General features: G+C 40.4%; 1 protein-coding gene across 4 annotated transcripts in view; it reads right to left on the reverse strand.

Annotated features, from left to right (window-relative positions):
* CYRIA (CYFIP related Rac1 interactor A) overlaps positions 1-26,884 on the reverse strand; it is a 97,887-nt gene that overhangs the window by 9,601 nt on the left and 61,402 nt on the right. For all 4 annotated transcript variants that reach the window (XM_074331711.1, XM_074331710.1, XM_074331712.1 and 1 more), the window contains 7 exons: positions 18,336-18,415; positions 5,356-5,477; positions 4,050-4,155; positions 2,086-2,222; positions 1,537-1,614; positions 1,245-1,361; positions 1,075-1,154 (listed from right to left, as the gene is read on the reverse strand). In XM_074331711.1, coding sequence (XP_074187812.1) covers positions 1,075-1,154; positions 1,245-1,361; positions 1,537-1,614; positions 2,086-2,222; positions 4,050-4,155; positions 5,356-5,477; positions 18,336-18,405 — 710 coding nt within the window. In that variant the 5' untranslated portion in view covers positions 18,406-18,415. The remainder of the gene's footprint in view (positions 1-1,074; positions 1,155-1,244; positions 1,362-1,536; positions 1,615-2,085; positions 2,223-4,049; positions 4,156-5,355; positions 5,478-18,335; positions 18,416-26,884) is intronic.

A 26,884-nucleotide genomic window follows, 5' to 3' on the forward strand; every position in this document is an offset into this window, starting at 1 on the left:
CATTTCCACAGAGCAGCTATCGTGTCTCCAGTCAGGGTAACTTCCTTTGTTAAGATACAGGCTGCAGATTGAATTAAACTGGCAAAGATACCTAAAAGAAATGATGTACCATTTATTGGGCTGAGAGTATTTGTGAAGTCTGAATTTTGTTCACGTACCTTGACAGGGTCTCTGATGATTCAGATAATTCAGGCCAGTACTAGAGGCTTTCCTAATCTTTATTTCATCATGAATTGGCCCCACAATGAAGATGATTACTGTTTTTGTCATGGAATAAATCTTAACTTTGGTATAAGTGAAATGTTTGAAATTAATGCCATCTTATACTCGAACGGGACATCAAATTTTACAAGGCATTCTTGATGCCTTTGGGCCTCCCAACACTACAACTTGGATGGCATTATGGGAACATCATCATATAAGGAAAGCAAGGTCCAGGCTGTTCGGACTTGTCTATGGGCCCAGAAGGGGCTACAGCATAAGCGGAACCCTGACTTTTGAATGTGGACTTCCTCATTACCATGCTGCCTCACCCTCAACAACATCAACCATTTTTAAAATCTAGCAATTAGTTTAAATACAAAGAAACTGTGCGTGTGTGTGTGTGTGTGTGTGTGTGTGTGAGAGAGAGAGAGAGAGAGAGAGAGAGAGAGAGAGAGAGAGAAATTCATCATCATTCTTGCAACAATCTTACCACTTGTACTCTTGGTTCTAAACCTTCTCTCAAATCCTTTCTCCAATATATTTATAATAACACCCAGTCGTTTTACTCAATCCTCCATTTGGTTCTTATATAATTTGTATAGCATCTTTGATTCAAGTTTTGGTCCTGCCATCTAACAAGCTGTTCAATCTTTGGGAAGTCAGTTCACCAGTTTGGACCTCAGCTTCTTCAGCTCTAAAATGGGGCTAACTACACACTCATCACCCAGCGTTCTTTATGAAATTAACTTAGTTAATATATGTGCAAATATTAACGTGCTGACCAATGGTTAGATGTCTTCATCATCATTATATTGACAGGCCCTGCCTAGGTAAACTCTCAACCACAAATACATGTCTGATGTAACTTACGGCGTCTCCAGCATGACTTTACAGACACTTGTCATCGTACTGAGGCAGTCTGTGGTGTTCTCTATTGGCAGGGTTTTGTTCTAAATGACAGACAGAAATGGGTGTTAGCCCTGCTAGCAGCTTTTACGTGCAATCAAGTAAAAAGCACCTTGGTGTTCAACCTCACTTACTTCGGAGACAAAGTGCATTGTGGCATTGCTCAGGGTTTTCAGCATGGGCGTGGCTTCTGCATAGAAGAGGGACATACGGTTGGCCATCTCATTGTTGACTTCGTTCTCAATGTCTAGCTGATGAAAATAAGAAGAGAAGATGCAATTGTTCAAAAGATGGTCAAAATCCCCAGACAATGTCCTCTGGAAATGGAATTACAGACAAGGATTGTCTCGTCCCTGTGCCTTGCCCGACACAAAATTCAAAGGCATGGAGATGGGGTGCCTAGACCCAGGAGCCCCAGGGACTCACATGCATGTTGTTGATGCGATTGCGACTTATTGTCCTTCTGTAGTAGCTGAAATCATTCTGAATAGCCGGGTTCCTCATCTGAAATCCAGAAGGGGAGAAAGAAAGTCAGCTCTCAGCATCAGATGGGGAACACCCATTAGGAGCCCAGACACTAGATTTTGTAAATACACCAGGACTTCCCGTTGTTACACGAGTCAAAGCAATTCCTGCTTAAACATGACCACTCAGAGCTTCATTATTTAAAAATATGCTGTTTTTTTACTGTAGGGTTGACTTCGGGAAAGAGTATATTTGTTCTCAGTGAGGAATGACACTCGAAAAGGTTTTCTCTAATTGCATTAGGCAGATTTTGAATTTCCACATAAAAACTACCATCTTAAGTCACTTCTACCACAATGAGTACAAACTGTCACCGCCTTATAGGTCTCTCTAGGGAGTGAGCTATGTCTCACTCATCTCTATTCCCCCACCCCACAGCACTGGGGAGAATCTGTATGAGTGGGCACACAGTACAAGTTTCTTAAACTGTCAAAGCATATGTGGCCTAACCTTCAGCTCATCGAATCGAAGAGTGAAATGCAGAATTTCCGCGAACTCCTTAGCCAGGGCTTGCTCCCGCTCCAGGTGTTGGGTTGGCGTGTAGGGTGGACAGGTCAGAGATTCTAATAAACTCTGAAGAGCTTTTTCTGAAAGTCAGAGGGATAAGTACATATTTGAGGGGGCCCACAGAGATCCTTCAAAAAGCACAACTTGGCAGCCCCAGTTGATATTCTCAGAGGTAACCTGCACGGGTCTTTCCCCTTAACTGTGTGAAATGTGATGTGTGTGGCTGAAAAAGAGAAGGCGCCTCACATATGAGCTACTGCCCCCACTGCAGAGTCCCCCATGGCCACACAGTTTTATAAATGTTCCTCAAAGCTCAGGGAGACCCTCTCCTGTTCGGTAGTCCCAATTCCTAACACTGTTGGAAACCACACATACTTGTTTTTGGATCATGTGTATGCGACAGACACTCATGATCCAGGATGAGATGAGGTGGCCCTGAGCACAGGGGTTAGAAACCTGCTTTGCAGGGAGAAACATCAGGTCTCGTTCCAGCTCTTCTCTTCATATACACTCTAACCTAAACCCAGGAATATTTTTCCTACAAAACCCATTACCATATCTACCTCCATTATTGTCCTTGAAATAGTATCATTATTCCTACTTGACATTCCTTTGCAGTTTTTTCTTCAATATATTTCTAACAGCATCAAGTCATTTAACCAACCCTATATCACAGGGTTTGGCAAAATATGGCCACAGGCCAAATGTGGGCCACTGTCAATTTTTGCAAATAAAGCTTTATTGAAACATAGCTGCACTCACCCCTTTATGCATTGACTATGGCTACGTTTGTGCTACAATGGCAGTTCCAACAAACAGAGAATGGCCCATGAGCCTAAAATATTTACTGTCTGTCTCTTTATAGAAAAGTTTGCCAGCACCTGCTTGATAGTCTTTAAATGTCTTTCATAGTCTCTTTACAAGGGCATTTCTAGCCTCTCCCATCTAGGGGAATGCACTGTCTTCTAAGGCAGCTAGCTCTAACTTGGCCTGCTCGGAAAGGGGGATCTTTTCCCTCCTGTTCAGCTGAAACATGGTTCCTTGGGGTTTCAGTTCATTGAGTCTAGACATGGACTTTAAGAAAACAGAGAAGTCAATCCCTCATCAACCTGAGAGTCTTCAGAAGCTCTCGTTTCCTGAAAAACCGGTTCAGTTTCATTCAATTACTCCCTTTGGGTCTCAGCTTCAAGTTCTCTTGACATCATGGCTGTCATTCTCCCCAAACATTTCAATCTCTCTGTTTTCCTCCTAAAATGTAGTATTTGTTTATGGCAAAAGTAGAGTAGAATGTGACTACCCTATTCCTCATTCTAGATATATTATATTAACTAATGAAACCTCAGATAGTTTTACTGTTGGGGAAAGTGGTTATATCACATCGGTGGTCAAACTGTGTGTGTTGTCAAGCAGACTTGACTTTACTCTTGCTTCTATAAAGCCATCCTGTACGAGTACAGAATTTTTTTTGTTTTGTTTTGCTTGTTTTTGTTCTAAAGCTTAAGGGCAAAACATTATGTTTGTTTTTCTTGTATTTTACTATATTAAATTCATCACATGACTCCAGCTAACCAAGTTCTTCTTAGATTAGTAGACATCCTGTATCTTCCAACTTCTCTACCATCCAGAAATGTATGACAACATTGTTAAGAGCTGGATTTAGCTGAGAACAAGACCAAAGAGACACCCACCAATAGAGACACTCTAAATATGCCAAGGACTTCAGGAGATGTGATGTCGAGGTGAATTGAAAGAAATGAAAATGACAGGAGTTGGCGTCTACGGCTTCTGATGGGACATAGTAAATGATGGGAGACATTTCCTAAGGCCCTGAGATCTTCATGCTACTTTCTCAAATACCATAACAGAACTTCACACGTGGGACACAAAAACTATGAACACACACTCACCTAGCCTTATGGAAAACTCATAAAATCTCTTTAGCCTCACGACCAGAGGACACACTGCGTTCCAAGCTGTCTCTTGAAGCTGAATGTCATTGGGATTTTGAATTGCCTATAAAAAAAAATCATAGAATTGTTTAAAAAGAAGCAATAAGCTCCACATCAAAATGACTTAAGACTGAGAAAGGATTTTGGTTCTAAAATATACAATTCCTAGTGTACTTTGCTAATGTGTGTTTCTTAAATTGACAGCAGTTCGTCGGACTGTCCTCCAAGATGCTCCATTAGAATGGCGATTTCAGCACTTGAACATAATGCAAATGACTCTACAATTAGATCCTCTGTCAACTTACTTTTTTCCCATTATCTTTAATGTAAAAAAAATGCACATCTAATTGGAAGCAATTCAGCCCTCCTCCATCACCATTTATTCTTTTAAAGTAGAAGTGCAGGCTCCGTAGATATTTTCCTTTCCTGACAGTCTATGATGTTACCTAAATTACCTACATTAATGGTGACCCCCAAAGTAGGAAAAACAACCTTTTAACAGGCTGTTAGTTTCTGAGAAATGCTGTTTTGCCTGGGTTTCAGCAGCTTGAGAACTGTGATGTTAGCGGTATTTTTTTCCAGAATGATGATGGCAGCGGCAGTAAGGTGTGTGTGTGTGCGTGTGGGCACGCGTGTGTGTATGACACTTCCACAAAACAAATATATCAAATAATAGGAGTGTGAAGTTTCTTGCCTTTAAGGCATTAAGAAGTCTCAAAAGTCACATTGAAATTTTCCTTTTTTGTTTTGGTGGTTGTTTTGTTTTTCACGGATTTATTTTTTTAATCTCGCAAGTCAGTTCAAAATGACAGACCTGCAGGCTACTTAAAGTGAGCTAGTTTATGACTGTTGTTTGCAATGCTGGTGGAACCTGCCAAACTTATTACAAAATGTTGGAAAGTTCATGTAAACCCAGACTCACATTTCAACTGTTGTTCACAGACTTTATGTATACGTTTCCCTCAAATGAAGTAATAGACTGACAAATTATTATTTAAATGTGAGTTCTGCAATATCACATGTATGTCTAAGAAGAGAATGGCTAATATTTTACATGGTCTACAGCACCGTGTGCTCAGATTAATGTACTAGAATAAAAGGGGCCATTCATACATTTTTTTTTTTAAAGACACATTACCCTTCTTGTTATTCCTACTACGCTAGGAAATACTAGGTCTATTACTTAATCTTGCTGTGTGTGTGCGTGTGTGGGTTTCCCTTCTCCTCCAAGGGTGTTGTCAGCTCAGTATTATCATTGGCATACGTCTCGGATCTCTGGCCCCGCGCCCTTGTAAGCCTGCAGGTCTGCGAGGATGCTCTCGGAATCCTGGAGGACGGCACTGATCTGGTTCCAGATTTCCCTCTCTCCTTCTGTGGGCTGGGCATCTAGGCAGAAGGGGAACCAAAAGACAGAGGGCTTGTGTTTACAAACAGCTGGGGAAGAAGGTCAGTGTTCCGTTCCACCTGCTACACAATCCTAGTTTATTCCTGCAGGTTTGCTATTTACTCTTTGATAAGCTGCTGGGAAGGGAAAACTAACACAATTTCTGCCCGTTACTCAGTTCAAAATAGTCATCAGTCTTTCTGCACACATCACATCGAGCATGACAGAATCGTTGTAGGCATTCTGTTACTTATTTGTGTAGAACACATTATTTTGCACACCTACTATGTGCCAAGCAGTGCACTGGGTGATAGAAGGTATAAACATTGTCTTGTTGAGCCTACTTTTAATAGGAGAAGCTACTGAATATTTTCAGTTAGGATTGAAAATCTATGACTTTTAGTGTAGATGGGACCCCCCCCCCTTATTTCCATATAAAAACATAAGCTTAAAAGATTAGATAATTATCCTTTAGAATCATGACAAAGATGTATCTTTCCAGAGCACAGTGCAGTGTAGAAAGCATTATTTCTCACTGAACATGAGCTCAAGAAGTGCAGGGAGTTCATTATAAACATCCATATTGTTCATCTTTGGTCTTGACCGTGAACACTACTCACAAAAATAAGCGACAGGCAAGCTTACATAACCAAAAGACATATCCTAACAATCACAGAAGCACCCCCGTAGTTACTCAGTGAATTCCCACTTGACTACATCCTTGTGGACAATATGTATTTTTGTCCCAGGAGTATTTTATAGGGGCTGGTGGGTGGCAGTTGAGTGTGGTAATGATTGGGTTTTATTTATCTCACAACACCTATAGACTAGATTATTTGTCTGGCCTAATAAGAAAATTAATCTCCCTCTAAAACAAAGGCACTGCTAATGGAGAAAGGGGATAGATGTCATCTACAATTCTGGTTTCAAAAATCCAAGTCGCAAGGGACTACATTCTCTCAGCGGACCTCACCAGTAAAAGGGAAAGATAGAGGTATGCCTAGTCTAACACTCCCCAGCTCAAATCCCAGTTTTGACCAATCTCGCTGGGAGCACAAAAGGTGGAGCCTGCAACATATAATAATTCCCAATGTTAGCCTGGGGTTGTAAAGACAGAATTCACAAGACAGGGGACACCTAAGGGAGGTGCGGCCCAAGCTGACCAGGCCTTCAAAAGGCTGAGTATAGCAGCACCCCTACTAGAAGGCCAGATACGGTTGCCCAAGTTCTGTACTCATGGGCCAGACCTACACTAATCCAAGGCCTTGAGAAGTGATGCCCACTGGGATTTTTAGAACATTTTCCTTACCAGGTTCCGCTACAACCTAAGAATTGGTAGAGTTACCTGGTGTATTTTTTTTTTTTTAGAAAAACAACAACATAGATCCTATAGATTATCCAGAAAAATTGCAAACTATCCGTGCTGGGAATGAGATAAAAATTCAGCTAGGAATGAGAAGGGACCAAAGTATGTGCACACCAGGGTTCCGAGAAGAAAGAAATGAGTGGGCTGGGAGGGGTGGAATCCGCTTAATGTAAGGGATGCGACTTGAGCTGGGCAGACAGGTGATGGGAGTGCATCCATGAAGAGCATGAAGACAGTTCGGCAGTGGGCAGAAGCAAAGCTGGGCCTAGAGGAGGAGAGAGACCTGCCAGTTTAGAGGACAGGACCCAGCCTGAGAAACAGAAGTGGAAGAGAAACACATTGCTCTGTTATGTTTGCGACCTTCCAGCGTTTCCCATAAGCACTTGGCAAGTTGTCTCAGGTACAGTAGCATTCACAATATTAACCACTTTATATTTTATCTTTTCCTGCTCTTCCAAACTTTTCGCAAAGTGATATGTGTGTCTTCAGCAGAAAGCTAAAAACCCACAAGCTACAATACAGAAAGCCTGCAACTGAGGAAAGCATTTGAGTGGAACAGAATTCCAGGGTAGCACTGGCAATTTTCAAGGAAGAAGAAAGTCGGGGAACAGAACATATGACAAAAAAATGCAAAGCAAAGGTCCTAGAAAACAAATGAAAATCAAACACTGATTAACTCAAATCCTTTCCCCTTTTGATGAATGTTATCAAAAAAAATCACAAGCTAAACAAAGACAATTTCCCAAAGAGATATATATTTGAAGCACAGAAAAAGGAAAATAGAACCAGTGACCAAGATTCGGAGGTGTAAGTCTGAATGTAATTATAAAGTAGCGTGTAAAAGCAGAAGGCACTTGGAGACCAGAAAAGGAAGCCTTCTAATCTTAGCTGTCACTTGGCTCTACCTTAGCAAGGCACCACTCCATACATTTTAAACAAAAACGGAATGAAAGCTGAAATCTAGAGGACTGCTGGAAAAACAACAATGAAAAACCCCATCCTTTTGATGATGACTTACACACAAAAGGAGAAAGATTTCAGTCAGTTTTTAAAAATAGAAGTTTTTCTTACGTACTTCAAAAATATGACAGTTTCTGATAGAGAAGCCTAAAAGTGGTACTGGGTATAGAGAAAGGAGCCTCTCTCTCCATCCCAGGTGAAGTGACACTTTGTGATACAAATCGACACTGACATTTATGAGACCACAAAGGATTGGACAAGGAACACGAGGGGTGGTGTCACTTCTCTCCCAGGGGTGGCAGAGTTGGCGGTGGGGCGGTGGGGGGGGGGGAGGCTGTGGTGAACACCTTCCGTCATACAGTAACTCTCTCCTGGCAACTGGCATGATCTGTGAAACAGGACCCTACGTCCCCAGCCTCCCTCTCTGGGAAAATGTTTCTTTTGGCAGATATCCTAGTGTCTTATTTGAAATGTTTCTCATGTGGCCCTGTTTAGCAGGGGTGAGGTGGGAGAAATCCAATCCATCATTCCTTCTTTCATCCCGACTTAGAAAGGAGTTGGCTCATTTTCTTCCATAATTTGTTAGTTTTATTACATGTCCTATTTTTTTTCCTCTTTCCCCTGCCATGGAACTGAAATCACCTCTTCTTCCAGCTAATAAGTAGGCCCTTGACGCCAGCAGCATGGTCCCTGCCTTCTGGGCCAGGGAGCTATAAGATTCTCAGGGGACTAAAATCCCAAGTGGCCTCAATTTTCAAGGTAGAGTGCTGACTGGAAGAAGCTTGATTCTGTCTGTCTGTTTCTCCTTTCAAATGGGAAATGGACTGTGTAACCCTAAGGGACGCTTGGCAGTGGCCCATATCCCTGTGGAAGTCCATAATTCATCCTATTTTTATCCTCCAGCTAAATGATCAGTCAGGACTAATTAATGAGAATCGGATGCATTAGAATGTAGGACTCTGGCCTTATTTGTTTCATCTGACGTTGTATCTCCAGGACCTAGCAAGTGCCTGACACATAGTAGATGCTCAAGAAAAACTTGCTGAATGAATAGTTGAATGAATGTATAGTTGAACATCACTCTGTTTTGTGATGACTTTCCTACCAGTCTTTGACTTCTGAGGTTTTTGGAGACAGAATCTCTATGCCTGCCCTCAGTGCCCCATGCGCTGGACTGATTGGAGACACTCAGTAAACATGTCATGAATCAATGAATAAAGAGGAAAATGACCAGGTGGCAGAGATTGCAGGTGTAGGAAGCCGTGAATAAAATGAAGATCCGATTACTTCTAGATGCTCTGCTCTGTGTCTTCTCCAATGACTATTATGCCTCTCACTCTAGCATGAAGACAACAGTTTAGTGGTTACCAGAGGGTAAGAGGGGGAGGGGGTGGTAGTTGAGGGTAAAGGGGATCCAACATACGGTGATGGAAAGAGAACTGACTCTGGGTGGTGAACACACAATGACATATAGATGATGTATTACAGACTTGTACATCTGAAATCTATGTAACTTTACTAACAATTGTCACCCCAATAAACTATAATTAAAAAAAAAAGATATGTATTTGCCTACAATCAAATTGGCTATTCACACTTTCATTAATATGTGTGTTTTTAAATCATCCGTCCTTTATCTATGGCCACAATGTCTCCTCAGTGTGGTTAACACACTAATAGGTTATTTGATGGGTGAAAAATTGCACTTATGTTTACTCTCGCAATCCTAAGGCTGCTATCATTTTGCTTTGGGGAATATTTCAAGAGACTTTGGGGTCTATACTTTCGGGGTTCTCCATATTCAGATTCAATTTATTGTGTCTCCAGAGGTCAAGGGGAGACATCTTGAAAAAGACCTGGACGAATTAGTGATCGAAAAAGGTTACTATGTTTAACCTACCAGCGATCTCCTAAAACATTTGCTGAGTCAACAGAAACTCTGAATTATGGGTTTTGTTTTTCTGTTTTAACACAAAGATTGACCTTTAGTCAAAGGTGCACACACACACACACACACACACACACACACACACACTAATATTATTGATAGAAATGGGTCCTTATTTCCTGTTGTAGCCAGTGAATTCTTTGGTGATGTTTCTTCTAAGAATCACATTCTAAACCTCTAATCGTCACCAATGATTCCATTGAAATTGAGGAGAATGGTTACATAAAGCTGGGTCGCTCCTATCTAACAATGAAGCTGTTAAAAATCCCTTTGATTTATACAGGTAATTTCAGAAACCAATACTTCTAGGAGCCCTGGAACAAGCCCATCCAGGCTATTCCCCAGGCGATGATTTAAACCCCTGTTCTGTACTTGCCATTGTGGAAAATGCGAAAATGTATCATGTGCACTGTGATCTTGAATAGATACATTCATTGTCAAGACCTCAATGAATTCCCAGTGCCTTGAATTTTTAATGGAAACAAATTCCTTCATCAATGAAGAGAGTGTAACGCTGCTGTTCGTTCTGTTTGCAGGGGATCTATTTATCCTCCTTTGGCTCAATCTGCTATGACAGTGGATAGTAACTGTCAGCATTTTGGTGTCACCGGGGTCAGGTGGAGGGTTCACTGTGGAGGACTACGATATTTACTGAAAGCAGAATGCTTGGCATTCCACTGTGGGGATGGAGAGGAAGGTGGCTATGTGTTTTGTTTGTCAGGAATGAACATCTTCTGGTGAACATACCCCAGGGCGTGACAGCAGGGCTCAAACCAGAGCAGGGCTGTCACATCAAAGGGCTCTTATCTTTGTACATCAGCCAAGGATGTACTGTGTCTTCACAAGCAGCAGGAACACACACACCTTCTCCTAACAACCTGTGTGGGACTGTATGGAAAATCTGACAGAGAATCAAACAAATGAACCTAAGATAACACGAGGAGAAGGCACAATTTATTTGGAGATGTCTTTGGCTTTGAAGGAAGCTCTGGCATTTCATCAATAGGATATATCGCTATCTCTTCCCCCCACCAGCTGTTGTATAAACACTAAGAAAGGTACAGCAAAAGGGATTTGCCAAAGCCATAAATTAAATCTATAGCTCTTCTTCCCAACCCACTTCCTCACTCCACCCCTCTCCCTTTCAGGATAAACTAAGAAACATAAGTAACTATCTATTATTAACATTGGGGGAAACAAAATGGCAATGATTTATATAGCACAATACTAACTGCTTACAGAAACAACATAAAATTGCAAAGGTCCATTGGAAAATATAAGTGTGACTGAGATGACATATTTATTGGTACAGAAACATTAGTCAGCCCACACCAGCGGCAAGAGCCCTTTCCCATGGAACAACCAATGAGGGATTGCAAAGAGCAGCGAGGGTTGAAGTGCTTGAAGGCTTGTTTATTTCATTCACATGCAGTGTGATGTCATGGGGGGGAGGGGAACTCCAAGGATAGAGTTTTTGAGACTCAGCTCCTACGGCCACTTTTGCCACTCACTGATGTTTAGACACCAGCGCAAACCAATTCATCTCTCTGAGCCTTCGATTAATTCTTGGTAGAGAGAGGGAAGCTAACAGGAGCCCAGTCTCCTCGGTGTATGGTCCTGCAGGGACGATGACCTGTAGGGTCATAATAAAGATACTGACATAGATGAAAAGCACCTAAAGAGCAAAAGCACTAGAAGTTTAAGGAGTCACGGTGAGTAAATCCCTGTGTTGGCATTCATAAATTGCTTCCGAGGACTGTTCTCTTCTGCGGTTTATTTGTTTTTGCTTGTAAAGTGACCAAAATATCTCTTATTTCCCCCCTTTCCTCTCCCAAGATTATCTGGTGTCCTCTGCACAACCTTAGCAGATGTGAGGGTACCAGAGAGGGACAGATGAAAGAAGAAATGAGGAGTGGCAAGAAGCGGACTGGGTCAGCAACAACAAAATCCCAGATGATCAGCTCAGCTGACACCCTCTTTGGTTTAAAGAGTAGGAGCCTGTAGTCCTAACAGGGCACAATATTCAGAGCCTTTCTCAGAGCACAATGGCCTGGAGGTTTTAGAATTTCCTTCTTAACACTCCCTCCACCCACACACCAGGATTGTTCTTGGAACTCCTATTATGCTCATAAAGGTTTGTTTGGCTTCTGAGAAAATCATTTCTCAGTGACTGTCTTCTAAGGAACATGTCTTCAGCCCAGCCTAGAATCTGTACTTCTGGCTAGTCCATCTCTACTCTGTTCTATTACAGACTTCTCTACTGCCTGCACTATTATCTCTTCAATGTACTTGCATCTTAACTCTGCAATAAAATTATATATTCCTGGAAGAAGAGATCATGTTCTTCTAATGTTCCTATATTCATGTGTCCATGTCATCCCTCCATGCTTCCCTGCCCCACCCCCACCCCGCTGCTCCTACTGCAATGCAGGAGATGCTCTGCATACAGGTACTGAATTAGCATCAATCAAAAAATTAAAGTTTCTAAACCTATGCTTCATACACAGTCCTATGCTGGACACTAGACAAGGAATTTAATGACAAAAGCATACGGCGCCATCCAAATCCTCTCCTCAGGGAGGTTCTTTAAACTGCAATGAAATGATACCAAGGAAACCTAGTTAGATAAGAGGGAATGAAGAACAGAACAAGTAAATATAAAAGATCTATTAGAAGTACAGACACACACACACACACACACACACACACACACACACTTAAAAGATTATTGACAGTTCTAAGTAAAGAGAAAAAAACATTGCAAGGAGGAATTTGTAGCATATGACAAAACATATGACAAGCACACAAAAGGTGGAAGGATGGTGATTGGAAGTAGACTGTGATAAGGGTCTTAGCTTTTTCATGAAGTAAAGAATACATTTTGAAGATAGATTGCAATAAATTAAAGACACATATTATAATACCTAAAAGAAGCACTAAGAGGCATATGTAAAAGGTCAACAGAAGAGACAGAATACCAAACATTATTTGATTTAATCAAAAGACAGAAAAACATTAAGAAACAAAGAGCAACTATAACAAATGGAAATTAACACCAAGATAGAATACAAACAGCAGTTAAATGTACATACACTAATTAAATGCAAATTGACTAAACACTGCAATTAAACAGTAGATATTACCAGTTAGGATGAAAATCTAGGGCTATGTGTTGATTCCAAGAACACTATAAAGATAAAAGGGACAGATAGGACGGGGAAACATATACTACGCAAACACTAAGCAAAAAAACCTGTATGATCAAATTATTAACTGCTTACAGGTATATTTAACAAAAGCTGTCCAAGACCTCTAAAAACTATAAAACTTTGCTGAGTGAAATTAAAGAATATCTAAACAAATGGAAAGATATACCATATCCACAGGTAGGAAGAGTCAATATAGTTTAGATGCCAATTCTCCATAAATCAATCTATAGATTAAATGTAATTATAATCAATATCCCAGCATGACTTTTTTTGTAGAGATTGAAAGCTAATTATAAAATTTATTTAGAAAAATAAAGGAGCTAGCATAGTCAAACCAATCTTGAAAAAGAAAAACACCAAAGTTGAAGGATTTATTCTTCCTGACTTTAAAACTTATCATTTGTTATATTTTGGTATTAATTGGTGAAAGGATCAATAAAGCAATGGGAGAGAATAGAAGAACCAGAGGTAGCCCCCACACGTTGTAGTTAACTAATTTCTGATAAGAGTATTAAAGCAATCTACCAAATAATGTTTTATCACATAAAAAATAAACAAACCCAACACTTCTCTCACAACATATACAAAAATTAGCTCAGGATTTGTCACTGACCTAAATATAAAGCTTAAAATTCTATAACTTCCAGAAGGAGAAATAATAGAATATCTTTATGACCTTGGGGTAGGCCATGATTTCTTAAAGAGAATATAGCATGTACTCAATATAAAAGAAAAAAAGTGATAAATTACATTTCAGCAAAATTTAAAACTTCTGTTCATGAAAAGACATTATTAAGAAAATAAACAGGCAAACTACTGACTAAGTGAAAATATTCGCAAGCTATCTCTCACAAGACAGCTATCAGAACACAGTAAGGAACTACAACTTAGCAATACAAAGAAAAATAACATAAACAAAAATGGGTAAAAGACTTGAGTAGACAACATTTCTTAAAAATGATAAGCAAATAACAAACAAGCACATGAAAAAGTGTCCAACATTATCAGTTGCAAATTAAAACCACAATAAGATACCATCCCATAATGTACTACCATAGATTAAAAAAAAAAAAAAGACCGACAATAGTAAATACTGGAAAAGATGTGGAATAAGCACCCAAGTTCCCTATCTTGCTGGTAGGAATGGAAAATAGTACATCCGATTTGGGAAACTATTTAACAGCTTCTTGCAAAGTTGCAAAAAACCGACCCAGCAATTCCACTCCTAAGCATTTATCCAAGAGAAACGATGCCCACAAAGATTCTACACGAATGTTCATAGCAGGTTTACACATAACAGCCAAAAAACTGGAAACAGCCTAGGTGTTCATCAACAGGAGAATGAATACACACACTGTCATACAACGGAAGAGTACTCGGCCAAATAAAAAGGAACAAGCTACTGATACACGTAATAACATGCAGATTGTAATCTACTTGAACTTCTTCCTACCTTCCACTCCAAGACAGACACTGTGTGAAGGACTGAGGATGTATGTCACTCTAGAGCCATACCTCTGATTGACAGCTAGCTCTATACTTCCTGCTTGGCAAGCGGAAATGGGGAAACAAGAACTAAAAAGGGCTCTCTGCGACCAGTTCTGGAGAGCTCAGCTCCGGATCTTGGAACGCCCAAGGAAAGGTTGCTTGGCTAGCTCCCCTGTCTCAAACGCTATGGTGGGCTCATGCCTCTTTTGGATACATTAGTTAAATGTGGTTTCCAAACTGGATGGTGTTCAGAAGTACCTGGGGAACGTGCACAAAAGTGGATTCTTGGGAGTAGACCATTGAATCAGAATTGGGGGACGAGGCTCACACAACTGCACAAAAATGAGGTATACCAGATGTTGCTAATGATCATTTCAGTCTGGGAGTCGCTGGAAGGCTAATGCCTGCTGCCCACTCTGGGTGCTATAAGGGTAGATTAGATTGAACAATTATCAGCAGACCTCCAGGCACAGATCTTCCCCTACACTGTCCCCAAAACCATCACTCATGGAAGATTAGGTTGCATTTTATTCCCCTCTGTCTCCCAGCCTTCAAAGAGGAAAAGTAGACATGACAAGGAAGTAGAGAGAGAAAAACAAAAAAAGTAGTGGGATGAAAAAAAAACCAACAATGAAAAAGATAATTAAGTGGCTGTGCAGAAATGTGAGCATAAAGTGTAGAACTTACAGCAAAGGTCAAACAAGAATTTAAATTCAGACCTACACAACTGGAAAACCGAAGGACAGATGTGTCTAATTTTGTATTATATTTTGACCCAGCTTAATTATATCTATTTGACCCAGTTCAATTATATTCCATCACTGACTTCAAAAAGAATATTCAACACTCAAAGCAGAGGTGCCAAAACCATTTAAGCTGTTGTTATATGCTGTTCAGGCTTCCTTCCTCCCGCCACTGCTTACCCCTTAACTCTTTGCAATCCAGCCTCTGCTCTCAAAGTAATCAGTCTGAAATCTGTTCTCTCCGTGGCTACCAGTAGTTGGGGAGCTCACTTACCAACGTTCATTCCCTTTTCAAGCCTATCTTTCTTGACCACTCTGCAGCATGTGAATCCATTTACACTCCCTTCTTGAACGTCTGTGCTCTCCAGACTCCTGGATCCAGCCTGTTCTGTTCTGTTCTTGCACATCGCCCGTATCTGGTACAAAGTCTCTGTGATCAATGCTCAACATGAGCTAAGTTCTGGGTCACAAAACTGAGTGGAGACCAGGCTCCACCATCAAGAATCTCAATTTAGTAAGATATTCTCCTTCCTTTACAATCTAGCCCCTTTCTTGGATCCTCTAATCAACCTCTCTTTAAGCATAAACACACCCAAAGTTCCCTTTTGTTCTGCTCTCTAGTTTTCCCACAGTGATTTGATCTATTCTTTTCAGAGATGAACCCCAGTTATGGACCTCCAGTCCTGATCTTCTCTACCTTTCATGGTCTATCCCAAGCCAGCCTTTCCTTTTGGTCCCCATTTTCTTTCAACAAGCATTTGGGGCTCGGTCTAAATTGGGCCTCTTGCTATTCTTCAAACATGCCCTTTCTATTCCTACTTCCATCTGTTGGAAAACTCTCCCCATCTATACGTATAGAAAAACCACTCATTCTTAAAGCCCATTCCAAATGCCACCTCTTGCTAGAAGACTTCTCTGATTCCTTCACTGGTCTTCCATTTCCTGAAACGAGACATGCGTTCTTTCTCCCTCTTTCTTCCCAGGCCACCCTGTGCATCTCTAAGGCCCTTTACTTTATCTTATGTTGAACCGTTTGCCTATAAATCTTCTACACTAGCCTGAGACTTCATTAGGCAATGAATGTCCTTGTGTAGCTCTGTCTCCCTAATGTTGCCTCGCTCACACGGATGCTCCGAACCATACTCAACATACTGTTATTGTATTGAACTGAAATCTATACACTCAGGGAAAGACCATGACCACAGCCTTCCTTCCCTACCTGTCCATCCCTCATCACTCTCTCTTGAAAACCACTCTTAGGAAATAAGATTTGCAGAATCAAAAAAAACATTCTTTTTCCCGTAAGACATCTTACTTTGTAGATGGCTAAAACTTCCCTCTAGTCAGGAATAGAATAATGGTTATAGGCATAACTTCAGAACTCTGATGTTCCAAAGAACACTACTGAAAACCACCACTGCTTCAAATCCCTGAAGATTTTACTTTTATCACTTTAAAGGCTCTTAAAATTAGACTTGACAAAGAACTCAACACTACTCTTTGTGGAAGCATGGAAAGCCAAGAATCCAAGAACAGCTAAATAGGCATATGGGGGCCACCAAATCTGGTAGGCATTTGCAAGTGCATGCACAGGTGCATGTGAAATTTAAAGCTTCCAAAAAAGAACAGGCATGTACTCCCATAGGTGTTTATATACTCCAGTTTTGAGTGAATGGGGTATTTGGCCTTTGTACGTACCAGATGCAACAGTGTAAAATGCATATAGCAAGAAGGGGAAAGAACCAATTAAAAATGCAAGTAGTAAAATTACGGTGGTGGCATAATAGATAATTTGCTTTGTAAAAAATTCTTAAAGTTATTCATAAATCTTCGTTTTGAGAACATCCAAGATACGCATATTCTAGAGTAGCACAAGTTACACCAGTAAAAAGCTCATTCATTTTGAAGTACAAGTCAATCTGATCTTGAGCTTCTAGATGCACCCTTACCAAACCCAACCAAACATAACCAAACCCAGCCAAAACCAACCAAACCCATTCAAACCCAATCCAATCCAAGCCAACACAGCCAAACACAGCCAAACAAGAACAACAACAACATAGCAGCAAAATGAGTTAAATCAGAAGTGAGATATAATCTAGATCAATAGTTTTTTTCAGAACACATACATGAGCTTTGGGGTCACTTTTCCTTTTCAAGTAGCTATTTTAGACCTACCAAAGATTCTGAAAAGATACATCTAGGGAACTTTCACCTTTTGGTTTACTGCACCTTGAAAGGGTCTTCTAGCATTTACTTAGAAAATCTGTTAGGAACTTTAATCTATATGTAAGAAGGTTCCAACTTATTTTTAATATAGATAAAATACTTGAAAAATTAAAGTTTTAAAGCAGATTATAGCCTGCAACAGATGGTGAATACCAGGAAAAATGTCATTTACCTGTGCCCACTATTGTAGAATTGTAATTAAAAAAGGGGGGGGGGGTGGAACACTGCAGTGAAGATGAAATGAAACATGAGCTTAGTCAATTTAAAATGAATGTCACTCATCTGTAAATATATTTAATCAGGAAAATAAATAAGATAAGAAAGAATCTCTGTGTTTATTTAGTCATGATTGATAAGCTATTTTATCTTAGAAAAGTATTTAAAATTTTTGATAAAAGAAATATAACCTTTTAGATAAAAGGAGTATGTCTCAAAATCCTGAAATAGTTTTATATTATCAAATAATATATAAAGAACAGATAGCGGTGCCTCAAAAATAAGTTACCCATAAGTCTTATTTCTGGTATTGATCATTTTTTTCTTTCATGTCTAGTGATAATTTGTTTTATATTAATCTGTGGAAATTACTATGTATACTATTTTTATTTGTAATGACATAGAAATTCATGAAAATTATTAGGAAAAATACATGACAATGATGATTTATGCTAGGTTTACAAAAGCTGATCACTTCTAAAATCAAAGAAAACAATAGACATATTAAAACAGATGTTCGATTGAGATTTTTAAAAAATAGTAAAAGAAAGAAGGAAAATGGTCTTCGAAGACTCAGAAAGAAATTCATAGTGACATTTGAATGTTTAAGTATCATATAAAATTTTCATAACTTTCCTATCAGCAAGCTATAAAAAAAAATAAAACGTTTTCATCATTACATTTTAATTTTTGGAACTTACTTTCAAAATCCAGGAAAAAATGTGGATAGTTTTCAATTTCCCTGGTAAGGACTTTGAGCAAGTTTCCCATGCCAGCAAACCTAGAAGAGACAACACAAAACCATAATATTGTTAGCAGTATACAAAATCAATAAAAGGGTTAAACACATCTGACTAACTTGCATAAATACCACTGGATCCCCATAGCTATGTCTGAAGTCCCAGTATCTTCATACCGGGAGATGAGTAAAAACTCAGCAAGAATTTCCATGAAAAGAATCAGGCATTTTAGTTACAGGAGGTACAGTTTAGGTATATTCTGCAAAATGATCCCTTTCCCTGAATCTTACAGTTAATATTTCAGTTTTGCTTTGTTTCCGTTCCACTGATGTGAAACATACTATGTCAATGGACAAGCACAAGAGAGAGGGTATTATTAAAACATCTGTCAAGAAAGGTAAGTTTCTTTAAGTTCCCAAGGAAGAGAGTTTTTTAAAAACGCCAATTTACAGCCTCAGGGACCCCTCTTGGCCTGTATAGGAGTCCACATTCCCCAGAGGTGAAACCCCTAGGCAAGCAGAGGCATCCATAACTTGACATTTCACTGGTAAAGGGATTGGGTACATCATGAAGTGTCAAAATAAAAAGGTATAATGTCCAAAAGGTTATTCTCAATGAAGCCGCAGCCTAAGGCATTTGCAAGAGTGAATCAAATCTACAGAGAAATAACAAATTGGTTACATTTTCTGCAATCTCAACCTAATAAAAAAGAATAGAGAACACGTATTTATTATTTAAGTAAACAGCAAAACTCTACTGCTCTCAGCTCTAGGTTAAATTATCTTCCTCAGGAGGCCACAGGTCCATTCATTCATCAGGACACACTGTGGAGTTGCAATTCGATGCTGGGTGCTGTGTGCTCTCTGGAAGGAATTCCTCTCACTCGTGACTTAGATAGCTCAGCTTGTGAAGGATCAACTTGAAACACCACTGGACCAGTAAAAGGGAACTGCAGGGCTGCTATTTTTGATGCACGCGGCTTCCTACAGTGTTTATGTTGCTACAGAAATTTATATATATGTGTATATATATATATATATATATATATATATATATATATATATATATATATGCCACTGGAAGAAAGATGTGATGAGAGAAGAACCCACTAAAAGGATCACTTTGTGCCTGAAAACACATAACAAGCAGTTCCCATGGGTGCAGAAGGTGGTATAATCTAGTCTCCATAACCTTCCTCAGAGAAAAACACTGGAGCACTCACAGATGCCATCTGTGCGGTAAGTCAGCTAGAAAAGGGACCCTTCAGGAGGCCTGCGTGCAGTTCTAGTTGTGTTTCCTGCTAGCTCTTACCCAGGGCAAGCTAGTTCACTCTCTGAGCCTCAGTTTTCTCATCTGTAAAATGAATTTGTGAAATGTATGTGTTTCATCAAGTTGTGAGGATTAATGAGAAAAACATAAAATGCTTAGCACAGTCCTTATGGAAAGTGCTCAAGAAATGTTAGGTGCTATTATATTATTATATTACTATTGATGAAGACGATGATAGATACCACTACCACCACCATTATCACAACAGCCTTGGAATACTTAGGATTCTCCTGTGAAAGATGCATTAGATAGGTTGTATGCAGCTCTAGGGAAGAGAACTAGGACCAATGAGAAAATAATGAGGAAGATCTTCATTCATTGCTATGTAAACAATTTCTAACCATTAGAATTGTCTGAACATTGTATAATTTGCCTTGTGAAAAAGTGACCTTCCTGTCCCTGGTGGTGTTTTAGTACAAATATGCTATATCAGCCCTTACAAATTTTGTAAAAATGGATCATGTGTTGGGCAGAAGATTGGATTGGATACTTCTTAGACCTGTCTCATCTTGAATTATATAACTATTTGGGCATGTATGCACATGTTCACACACACACACACACACACACACGCACAGTGAGAGGCAAACACCATGCTTCTGTCTTCCAAAAGAATCTTCCCTATTCTTTCTGTCATTCTTCTTTTCCTCCTTTGCTTTTTATGTACACCTCCTTTGAAGATACTTTTGAGCAAAGCCTTGTATGGGGTAGGTTCTACCAAATTAAAATTTGGAACTGAGATAGTCCATCCCTGCCACGGAGCAACTTTCGTAAACCCTCCCGTGTCTCTAAGAATCTGTTTTCAAGTTAATGAACAATTTCAATTCAGACCTGGAGGCACTTCTTGTAGGAAGACGACTCTACTGTTTAGTAACGACCCTGAATTTCAGATAAAATGCCTTAATGGAAGTTAAATATTCTTAATTTCCCTAGTTTTGTGCTATTAATGTGTCACAAGAAACCCGAGTAGATTTAGCTTCCTCCTAAAACTCTGTCTTGTGCATGATTTTACTGTCAGAAGACGTAGGTGGGAAATATGTCAACCCTTTAAAATTAGTAACAGAGTGGAAGCAACACATGTGGAAGTACCTTCAAATATTAGTTGGCTGAAGAATTCTATCTGCTCAGAGGTTATTTAAGCTGGTTGGCTGATATGGTCAAATATTTCGAACCATGATTCTAACATCGACCGAAGTCAATTAAGGAACTCCCAGTATGCAAGACATTTTATATCCCAAATAAGAACTGTCTGGAACAATGACTGTGGGACATTATGCAGTATTAGGGGTCAAGTCCAGCCCTATGGAACCTAGAAAACATGCATTTCAACACAAGCTCCTTGAATCACTACAGCAATATTTCATCTCCTTCATGGCAAATGATTTGATGCATCCTGCTTCCCCCCAAAGTCGCCAAGAATTCACGCACATATATACTGGTTTAAACTCTGCAAAGTCAGTTAACATCACACAGATGGTCACTGAGTAGAGACCATGGTTGTTTTTAATTGGACCCAGGGCTCCACTTGGAAAGCCCCCTCACCCATGGGGCTTCCATCACAGCCCCAGCCATAGTCCTCACGACACAGCCTCTAATCTTGCCAACAGCTCAGTGCTTGTAGAATCCATTGCTATGTACCGTGTTACTACTGAGATGGCTTCGTTAATTCACATCAAGATGATTTTTAATATTTCATCTTATTCAATAAAAGAATTTACGAGAAGTTAATATGTACTAGTAGGATATGTGAACACTTACATAATGAAAATGGGAGAAAGAGAAGAACAAAAGCAGAACAAGAAGATGAAGGTAGAGAGGCAAGTGGTACATGAATCATGTCATCCAGACCATAAGGTCATCACATTTGCTGGAGATGGCTTATCAGTTTGGACCTGAGCTTCTTCTGACAGCCAAAACAAAGGAGAAAAAGGGATCTCTTTCCAGATTTGGAGTTTGGAAAATAAAACAAATGGGTTACACTGAGCAAGTACAGCTTTTAGTGATTAAAAAGAAAAGGAAAAAGTGATCACGGCTCAGATAGTGGAGAAAAGATAAATCTCCAGGTAAGAGGAGACTTTCACAGAGGAGGTGGAGTAATACCGTGTTTCCCTGAAAATAAGACCTAGCCGGACAATCAGTTCTAATGCATCTTTTGCAGCAAAAATTAATATAAGACCGGGTATTATATTATATTACATATTATATTTATTATATATTATATTATACTATATAATATTATATATTATTATGTTATTATATTATACCTGGTTTTATAGTAAAATAAGACCAAGTCTTGTATTAATTTTTTGCTCCAAAGGATGCATTAGAGCTGATTGTCCGGCAAGTCTTATTTTCGGGGAAACACGTTAGTATGTAGAGCATGCTTATTCTTTAAAACTAGTATGTTGTCTATATCGTAAAGTTTAGGTTTACTTTAAACACACACACACACACACACACACACACACACACGCACATGCGCACATACATGCACACGCCTCCCGTGGCATCTCCAGACAGCAGTAAATTGACGCATCCCTGGGACGTGACAGAGCTACAGTGTTGCAGGTGAGAGTTGCGACATCTGAATTCATTCCTGTGGGGAAGGTCTGGCAGGGGCACAGCGAGGGCGAGTACAAGGTCATGGCTACCAGATGAAGAGCCAGGAAAGGAGTTAGCAGCTGGGTCAGTGCTCATGAAGGCATGGGCCCCGCAGATGCCCCGTTCAGGCAGCTATAATCATCTTCACGTTTCCCAGAAGAAAAAGAGGTTCGGGTGGTTAAGGGGCCTGCTCCACACTAGTACTGCACCTTAGGGAGGGCAGTACTCGCAGTTACAGGGAGGGACATATTTCTTTAGGGATTCAAAGAAGAGAGAAAAGCATGTGGACCGAGTCTTTCAGCAAAGTTTGCTTATGGAAGAAGTGAGCTGCCACCCAGGCATGGCGGACGCTGGGAATCTGGATCGGCCGAGAGAAGCCCTCCAGCTGGGGGGCTGAGGGAATTAAGAGTGAGAAGGGAACAAAAGGCACAAGTTGAGTGACTCGACAAGTCTTCCAAAAACAGAAGCCTTATTCCTCAAGGTTTCTTTATGGCAATCTAATTTTGAAAAGGGTCCTTTCACATTTTTTCCCAAGTAGTCTAGAAGGAGGGCAATTCTCTGGTCCTTGTAGGAGGGCTGACGGAGCCTGTAAAGATTGCCCGAATGTCCCTGCCAAAGGAGGCACTTCATCCCCCAGGGGTGACAATTTGGGATGTACACATGGTATTTTCTATGACTACTTTCTTGGCTCTGTACTCAAAACCACTTCCAGGGGAGTTGGCTCTAAAGCTGCTCAGTGGAAAACAATTCTCTTAAAGAAATAGTTCTCTGCTAACATTTCCAGTTCCAAAAAAAGAGGAGAGAATTAAAGTGCAAGAGGGCACACACATACATTGTTTTTTTGGAGTTTTTTGTTGTTGTAGTTATTGTTGTTTTTTTCCCCATTTGGAACTCTGTTTTTGTTTGGGAGAAAAAAAATTAAATAATAGCATTAGCTGCATCCCCGTAATGTAAAACCAAATAAGATCAGCCAGAGCTTGTGTTAAACGGATGTGGCCATAGTGTGTGAGGAAATTTGTGTGTTTTCTATAAATAGGACTTAACAAAGGACTCACGCGTAGGGGGTAGGCACTGGGGGTGGTGGCCTTGCCTGTGTACCCCAGAATTTCAATGCCCAATTTTCATGACTAGAGAACAAGCACTAAAAAGACTTTTTCTATAGCTATGGCTATTTGAAGGGACAATTCCTAAGCCAACACCACCTTTTGCCAATACAGAACAGAAGGTGAGAAAAAAATAAATAAAACAGCAGCTCCACGGTTTTATTTTGTAATATTTTCCTTACGGTCTAAGATGATAAGTATTAAATGCCTCTATCCGAAGGGATAGACTTTGTTAGCACTTTGAATGAGCCAATGCCTCCGGAAATCTACAGTATTTAGCATCTCTGGTGCAAAGGCTCTAAGGAATTAAGGTTTAGATGCTAGATCCATAAATCAGCATTTTGGGGATTGAGAACTCCTGGCACATCCAAATATTTTTGGCAACATAGTTAGTAAAGAAACTACAGACCAATCAGGTATTTATCAGCAATAATGTATTTATATGACATCCCATCTTTGTCAAAGGTGTGTCTGGCTGCATTTATCCTCAACATGAGCATGTATCAAAGGCAGGCAAGGTCTTATTGAACCCATTTTACAGATCAGAACTGGTGGGTCAGGCATAGTAAGTGTCCTTCCCAAAGTCTTCCAGATGGATTCTGGACTTCCTGATCTGAAGTCCCACTGTATCCTCCCCCACCACAATGCCATCAGAATACCTGCTGTATTAGAACTGGGATCATCTTTTAAAAATTCTTATGTTACAAAAAAAGCACTTGCCCAGAGGCCCACAATGCATGAGGCCACAGAAAGAACCAGAATGGGGATGTCCTGACTCTTAATCTTATGCTCTGTCTACTAACACAAAATATAAGTGGGACATCAAACCCATCTTGTAAGACCTGAAAATCTAAGGTACAGTGTGTTGCTGTTTCTTGAGACTTTCTGCTCCACGTTGGTAGCGTGTCATCAGAACATGCGAAACAGCTACATAACATCCGCACTGGTGGTTCATAAAATTGTGTGCACGTGGGTGTGTGCACGTCTCTCCATCCGTACCTGGATTATCCCAATTCAGACCCTCAGCAGAGCTTGCCTGTGTCCTGAAAACAGCCTCCAAACAGCTCTTCCTGACTCCAGCCTTGTCTCCTTCCCATTCATTTCCATATTGCTGGCAGAGTCATCTTTCTAAACACCCATCTGATTATGTTACTTCCTTGCTTAATACACTTCTGTGGCTCCCCAGTGCCTGCAGGATATAATGTATCCAAATGCATGCACTGTGCACGGAAAACCTGGCCTCTGCTCGCCTCCTCCGTTCCCTCTCTTCCTCCACACCCCTGCCCCCTACCTTCCTTACGTGCTGCACTTCTCTAAAGGAGCCCTGCTCCTCACTGACCCAGAGCCTTTGCATATGTTGCTCCTTCTGTTTACAATTATAAGGACAGCTAACATTTTTTAATGATCAGCAGGTCATAGTGATGAGAGCTTTTCCTATATCGCATTTTAATTTTTACAACTGGATGAGGTTGGAACTCTTATTATCCCAATTTGAGAGCTAAAGAAATAATCTTAGAGATTTAGAAACCTGCTCAAGCCCACAATGGCTGAGCAGGGACCATCTGGAATCCGGTTCCATCTGACCTCAAAGGAAACTGCTTCCCCAGAATTCCCTTTCAAGTGTGAGTTTGGAAGTCAGGGCCTTCAGAAGGAACCCTGAGTCTTCCTTAGTCTTTGGCTCCACCTCAAATAAAACAAAACCCATTCCCTTGAGTGAGCTCTGCTTCTCTCTGCCCACCTAACATGCTTTGTGCACCTCGTCACAGCGCTTATCAGTGTGGACCCTAATTACACGCTTTCTCTCATAGCTCTCTGAATACGGTCTTCTTGGCAGGGCTGCCCTTATGCCCCAATGTATCCCCAGCAGTTAGCACAGGGCCTACCATTCAGTTACCATTGGAAAAGAAATCCTTAAGATTCCTCTGTCCAGTGGTTCCAAAACATTGATCAGTCCATGGCAAAATGAGAAAGAAAAAAAAAAAAGGCTATGCTGTGACATGTCTCGCTGAAAGCTAAAGTTATTCAAACATTTTTAATGCTGCAGTGATTTTATTTATTTTTCAAAATGATAGCAGATAGGTGCATCCTAAATCACTCAAGTTTATTTTGAAACTGTACTGGTTTATGAAATTCAAATTTCTAGGAGCTGCCAACCCGGTCAGTGACTTGCCGGGCTTGAGAACAGAGCTACAAGAGGGGCCTGGTGTCCGGTCTCAGACCAGGGCCCCCAGCTGCACCCTGCTACCCGCCTTTCTTAGTTTCACCATAAGTCTGATCTCCTAACTGCAACAGTGACCCGAGACTTCCCCAGCACAATGGAGGAAAGGAGTCCAGTTCTGGCTTTAGGAATGTTTCTGGGGACTGGATGTGATTTTAGAAGGGCTATTAAGACAATCTACCTTTCAACCTGATCCACAGCGTTGGAGAAATCATGATGGCAGCCAGGATGGCAGCTGCTCCCAATGACACCAGAGGCTTGCAGACTCCCCACACCACCCTGCAAAGCAAGCACCTCCTCTGGCTTGCCTCCCATAAACCATCGGTGGCATCCAGGAAGCGGTCCCAGGAGGAAAGGGGACAGCCCTGATCCCTGTTATGCTGGTTTTCACAGGGCTCAGAGCCACTTTTCTCCTGGTAACCGCTAAATCCCCTTATACAATACTTACATTACTTAATTGTTTGGAATTATTAAAAAAAAACAACAACAGTTAGCCATGAGCCTATAATACATCAGCTACCAAATAGGAGGCTTAAAAAAACAACAACAACTTTTCAACCCAAGTATAGGCACATTTCTCAAACGATATAAGCAAGCACCTGTTTTTCTAGGGGGAAAATGCACCAATGCAATGAAGTGCCTCAGCTTATAAATTCGGGTGCCTGGATCTGCTAAACCAAGCTATGGATTTGAGAGAGCTGGGCTGGGCTGGAAGTCCCTTCCTCATCTGCCACTTCTGCAATGAAGTCATAAGGTTTTCTGTTCCGTTGCCGAATGTGTTGCCAAGAATCCAACAGATGATTTCATTCCAAGATGAAGGAGGAAAACTGAACGAGAGTGAGTCTATTAAGCACTTTCATCTGACAATAAAAATGAGTTAATGGCTAAAATGTGTTTTCAAAACGTTTTAACACTACAAGTAATGGCGCTCAAATGGGAAAATGCCTTGAATATTCTCATCGATCATTAATGCCATGGTGTCCCTCAAAAGGGATTGGCGTTCCCCGTGGAATTCAAGCTGCTGGAGTCCAGTTGTAAGGCGGTCCACGGGTATTCTCAAAAAAAATTACTGAGGGACCACTATGGAGCTGAACAATTAACTTCAGGTTGAAAATAGCCCTGTCAATATCTGAGTTCAGTTTTCTAAAATAGACTATTACCTCATCATGGTTAATTTCTCCATAAACATCAATATTACAGCAGCAAAAAGTCTCCAAGAAATGAGGGCAAAATTAGATTCTTTTTTTTTTTAGGGAATG

This window comes from Rhinolophus sinicus, linkage group LG05 (genome assembly GCF_036562045.2).
Source record: "Rhinolophus sinicus isolate RSC01 linkage group LG05, ASM3656204v1, whole genome shotgun sequence".
Taxonomy (NCBI): Eukaryota; Metazoa; Chordata; class Mammalia; order Chiroptera; family Rhinolophidae; genus Rhinolophus; species Rhinolophus sinicus.